Source organism: Neolamprologus multifasciatus, chromosome 20 (assembly GCF_963576455.1).
Source record: "Neolamprologus multifasciatus chromosome 20, fNeoMul1.2, whole genome shotgun sequence".
Taxonomy (NCBI): domain Eukaryota; kingdom Metazoa; phylum Chordata; class Actinopteri; order Cichliformes; family Cichlidae; genus Neolamprologus; species Neolamprologus multifasciatus.
In genome coordinates this window covers 19,188,437-19,194,201 of record NC_140458.1, presented here as the reverse complement: position 1 = coordinate 19,194,201, position 5,765 = coordinate 19,188,437, and the positions used below count along the sequence as shown (strand labels likewise).

At 51.3% G+C, this 5,765-nt stretch overlaps 1 protein-coding gene across 1 annotated transcript; it reads right to left on the bottom strand.

Annotated features, from left to right (window-relative positions):
- Positions 1-225: 225 nt before the first annotated feature.
- LOC146494817 (uncharacterized) lies at positions 226-3,876 on the bottom strand. Its single transcript, XM_085146439.1, has one exon. It carries the CDS (start codon positions 3,704-3,706, stop codon positions 2,501-2,503), a length of 1,206 nt encoding a protein of 401 aa, XP_085002565.1. The 5' UTR covers positions 3,707-3,876; the 3' UTR covers positions 226-2,500.
- Between the last annotated feature and the right edge of the window lie 1,889 nt (positions 3,877-5,765).

Sequence of the window (5,765 nt, the reverse complement as noted above, 5' to 3'; positions counted from 1 at the left end):
AGGACCTGGAAACTGTCGTCCTGTCAACAGCTCATATGGTGTGAAACCTGTGGATTGATTAACACAACATCTTATTATCATCAATGCAATTGGCAGGGCTGCAACCCAATTTAGCCCCGTCTGAGCAGAAATTTTAGCTATTTTATTTTTCAGGTTTAGATTCATTCTTTCCACCTTCCCCTGGGACTGAGGATGATACACCGTCCCAAATCGGTGCTGCAACCCCAGCTTCTGTTCTACTTCTGCCAAATCTTTATTTTTAAAATGAGTTCCATTGTCTGACCGAATTCCTTTAGGAAAACCATGCCGGGGGATGTAATGATTGATTAAACACTTAATCACACTTTTTGCATCCTCCCTCTTTGTTGGCCACGCTTCGGGCCACCCCGTCAGAGCATCCACACTTACCAGCAAATACCGGACTCCTCCCGGTCCCACATCAATCATGTCAGTGAAATCAATGACAATCTCTTCCCCTGGTCTTTCTGGAATGGGGAACTTACCTGCCTCTGGTTTAATCACTGGCTTTGGATTGTGCCTCCCACAGATCAGGCACGTCCTAGCTTTCTCCTTAATCATATCCCTCAAAAAGGGATGCCACCAATGGCACAGATGTCTCTCCATCTGGGCCACACCCACATGGCCAAGCCCATGTGCTTCTGCAATCTTCTGTTCCGCTAGGTTGGCGGTCAACACCGGTCGTCCGTCAGGTCCTCGCCAGAGACCTCCTTCTTCCCATGCTCCTCGACTCTTCCAGACCCCCTTCTCTTCCGTGGCCGCCTCCTCTTGGGCCTTCCTGGCCTCCTCCAACATGTTGACTCCTACTTCTTCCTCCACACTTATTTGCACGATCTGCCGTAGTGCTTTATAGCCGGCTGCCTCTTTCGCAGCCCGATCGGCTTCCTGATTTCCTCTGGCCACCATGCCAGTCCCCGAGGAGTGACCTTTACACTTTATGATACTCACCTCCTCTGGGTCTCCCAACGCCTGCTCAAGTTCCTCCATTTCCTTCTTGTGGCAGATTGGTGCATTGTGTGCTGTCCTGAATCCTGCTTTCCGCCATTGGGCTAGCTCCACATGCACTGCTCCAAAGGCATAAGCTGAATCCGTGTAAATGTTGACTCGCCTTCCTTTCGCGAGTCTCAGGGCTCTGCTTAGAGCAATTACTTCTGCTCTCTGGGCCGACTGCTGCCCTTCAAGTCTCCCAGCCTCCTTTACCTCAAATTCAGTCCCCTTTCTGCAAACTACAGCGTAGCCTGCTTTCAGCCCTTCGTCATCTCTGTAGCAACATCCATCCGTGAACCAATCTTCAGCTCCCGTCAGAGGTTCTGCTTTCAAGTCTTCTCTTATTTTTTCGTCCACTTCAGCTCTCTTAGCGCAGTCGTGCGGATCACCCGAACCCATCAAGTCTGCCATATTGATTCCTTCATGTGTGAATGTCAGATTAGGAGCGTCTAAGACTTTACTCACTCTCTGTTATGTCAATGGTGTCATGGTGAAGGCTTGTGAGTTAACATATGCCACCACACTGTGGGTGGTCAACACCTTCAATGGATGATCCCTCACTATGTGTGCTGTTTTTTGTATAATCTTTGACACCCCAAGGGCATGCTGCGTGCATACCGGGTGTCTTGTCTCCAAGTGATTCAGGCGGATGCTGACGTACATGAGTACATCTCTCCTTCCCCCCTTTTTCTGAAACAAAACCCCATTCACTATCCCATCTGTTTCTGAAACATCTAGATAGAAGGGTTCGTCATAATTAGGAATGGCAAGATCAGCAGATCTCGAGAGATCTTGTTTCAATGCAATGAATGCCGACTCCGTGGGCGATGTCCATGGCAGTTCAGCCTTAAGGTTACGGACACCTACCGTTTTTACCAAATCCCTCAAAGGGGCTGTTTTGCCTGCATAGTTTGGTATGTACTGACGGCTGTATCCCGTTAAACCTAAGAAGGAGAGCAACTCCTTAACTGTGCGTGGTTTTGGATGTGTCAAAATCTGATCTCGGTGGGTGTTTAGTAAACCCACTGACTGGTGCGCGATCACACGGCCAAGAAATGTCACCTCTGGTCGGACCAACTGCAACTTTTCTTTACTCACTTTGAACCCGCACTCAGCGAGTCTCCCCAGTACGGTAAGCGAGGCCTCCGTACACGCCGAAGCAGACGGAGCCGCGATGAGCAAGTCATCCACGTACTGAACCAGTGTACACCCCTCTAGGAGTTGACACTGTGAAAGAGCTTCTTTCAGCACTTGGTTGAAAATGCCCGGGGAGAGGGCGAACTCTTGTGGCAACCGTGTGTATCTATACTGTTGCCCCCTGTATGTGAATGAAAAAATGTCCCTAAGAGACTCATGCAAGGGGAGACAGAAAAATGCGTTGGCTAGGTCAATACACGTAAACCACTTTTGCTCTGTTGTTAATGCCGTCAAAGCTGTGTACGGGTTTGGAACAGGCACAGTATCAGTACGTAGGATGGCATTTATGGCTCTTAAGTCATGTGCCATCCTGTACTTTCCTGTCCCATGCTTCTCTACTGGCAAAATGGGCGTTCCAGTAAGATTGTGAGGGCTCAAGGACTCCTACTTTCAATAGCCCTTCTATTGTCTCCGCAATTCCCTCCTCTGCTTCTCTTTTCTGTCTGTACTGCGGTTTCCAAATTGGTACCTCAGACTTTAGCTGGAACGAGACCGGCGAGCAAGTTGCCAGGCCCACATCCGTAGACCCAGCTGACCACAAAGTATCAGGAAGAGTCGCAAGTGCGGCCACTGCGTCAGCATGATCTACTCTTTCACTACCATGAATTCTTGAAATTTGCTTATGCTCCAATACCACTGCGTCATCTGACAGACCAGTGATGCGATAAATTTTGCATTTTGGCGAATACCAGACATCTGGAATCTGAGTGGGTCGCCAACAAGGTTCGTCGAGAGCTCTCCTGACCATTGTTCCCAGCTCCCTGGCCTGATGACCCTCATGGACCGCCAATGTGATGTGAGGCACTGAATCAGGCCCCATTTTGAACCAAGGCCGTTGTTCTTCGGTTAAATTTACTCCTGCAGCGACGCCTTCAGGACCAACATAGATGTTCTGAGAACATATGTTCCAAGTCTGACTCTCAAGTTCAGTCTGGAACTGGTCTCTATAAATTTTGTCCTCGTTCTTATCATAATAGAGGGTGACGTGGTATGGGTCTCGCGGAGGAGAATAGACAGCTGAGGCCATAATCCAAGGTTTCCACAGCTGATACAGTCTCAAAACGCCTTCATCCACCAACCGACCCCAGTATATATCCGCTGTAGATTGTTCACAGTCTTGCAGCAAATACTGGTTCTTTGAAAAAGTCCCCAGGCAAAAGAATTCTTTTCCTCCTGGAAGTGTCACTGTTAATCCATCAGCTGAACACATGATAGTGGCCCCCAGTTTAATGAGCAAATCCCTGCCCATCAAGTTCACAGGCACATGGGGAGACACCACATAGCTGTGCTTCAATGTCTGTTTTCCCAGCACCGTCAGGGCTGGATTAGTTGTCGGCAGAGTCATTGGAACCCCAGAGAAACCCACAACACTGACCATGTGATTGGAAAGTGTGGCACTGCTTGGTTTTTGTCTCAGCGTTGAGTAAGTCGCTCCAGTGTCCACCAGGAAGGTCAGTTCAGTCCCTTCCACGGTCATCGGCAACAGAGGGTCTGCCATCCCCATGCTGCCGGGTCTCTGTGGGTCCCGTCAGTACAGCTCCTCCTCCCTGCCCCAGTTGGCCAGGGGATACTGAGCCACTGGCGCCATGCCAGGGTTGGGAGCTTGAAGTCCCCTTGTCTGGAATGTCCTGCCTCGCGGCGCTCTCTGTACCTGGGGTGGTGGTTGATAACTTATTTCTGGTAGCCATGGCGTAGGACAGTTACGAGCCCAGTGTCCTCATCCTCCACACCTTCTACACAGATCAGGGTCCAGCATAGGTCCCCCCAGACCACGACCCCTTAGTCTGCCTCCTCTTTGAGATCCACCACGCCCCCTCAACGACCTATTAGCCCCCCAATTCCCCGCGGGTCTTCCTTGCCTTGGTCCATTGGCGGGCCATCGGTCATCAGGATACACGACTGGGTCCAAATCCGGCCAATCAGGCCCCGGCTCGCCCTGAGGCTTTGCCACCAGCATTTTCTTAGCACCTTCTTTACTTTCTCTTTTCTTCTCATTCAATTTTTCTCTTGCCTCAGCCAATTTTAATTTTACCAACTGCCCTTGCGCCTCCTCCAGGTCGTGTTTCTTTTTGGTGACCTCGTCTCTTTCGAGCTCTAACCGATGTATTACATGCCTTTCCCATTTTACCGAATCTGCCACCGCAAAATCTGGATTCCTCTGTAGGTCTGCTCTCACTCGTTCTGGCAAACCAGCTAACACCGCGCATCGGAACCACGCCCGATATTCTCCTTCCTGTCCTGGATGTTCTCCTGTCTGCACAATCCACTGTTCCTTTGCATGCTCTATAAACTCTCTAGGAGCTTGTTCTGGGCTCCACAATATTCTAGGCATGGTGCCAGAGCTAGGGGTCGGATACTTCTCACGCACTGCGTCAGAGAGAGCATTTCGCACCCTGGCATAGGGGACATCATTTGGTTGACACGTGGTTTCTGCTATCTCTTCCACATCTGCCAGGCCTCCACCCCTGAAGGCCCTTCCACCCATGGCACGAAAATCTCCCAGGGCAAGTTCTTCTCCTTCAGTAAGACTCCCCAATTTCCTCAGCCACGCAGCTCCTCCCTCTGTAATAGGGGGCAGTTGCTTCATCAGAGCCTCCAAATCTCTGATGTTATAAGGCTGGTATACTGGCTCGCCCCTTAAACCCTGCAGTAGAGGCATTGAGAAGGACTCCTCCTCAGTTTGCAATCCGACACTCTGCCTCCGGTTCTACTCAAAGATCGACTGTCTTTTGTTTTTCAGGCCCTGCAAGGCCTTTCCAGACCGGAGGATTTTCCTCCCTGGGTCACCCTGAACGCTTGGGGCAAACCCTTCAATTTTCAGGTTCGACAGTTCTCGGGATTTCCGAGTCTTACCTATTGACGCTGCGAGGTCCTTCTCCAATGCTTCAAGCGTTTGTGCTAATAGGTATGGTGCTGGCACGCCTTCCGCCTCCCAGTCTCTCAAGGTCTGTTCTAACCTTACCACAGCTTCTCGGTTAGTAGCTATTTTCCCTATTACTTGTCCCTGCCACTGGCCTTCTTCCAGGTCGCCAACCCCTGGCTCCTGACAGGCTTTTTGGCTCGCCTTCGATGACCTCTGCCGCGGCGACACAGGCATATCTTCATCTGAAGTCCAGCCCTCCTGGGATGCATTTCCCTGCCTAGGCTGCTTCGGTGTCACCTGATCTGCGCTTGTGGAAGCCACAGGTTGAGCTTCTTCAGCTTCGTCTGGGCTGGGGAGAGAGGGAGGGAGGAAAGTCACACCTGGTATGATTATGCCCCCACCTGATGCTCCAGCAGCTGACTCGAACTGAGTCCCTTTCGGTGTAGCTGCCGCCGACAGGGGTTGCGACACTCCTGTATTGACCCCCTTGGTGTCGCGTACAGGCGTCGATGGTGCATGATCCTCCTGAAAATCCACAACTCCCCCTCTAACTGTTCCTGTTTTCCCTTCCGGTCCCCAAAGAGTGCCACCCTCCAGGGTCAGCACTGGACAGATGTAGGGAGGGGGCGGTGCACCGGGGAGTCCCTTCAGGCTGGGATATAACCTCCCCTCAGCCTGGGCTTCCTCTGCCAGCCCTGGC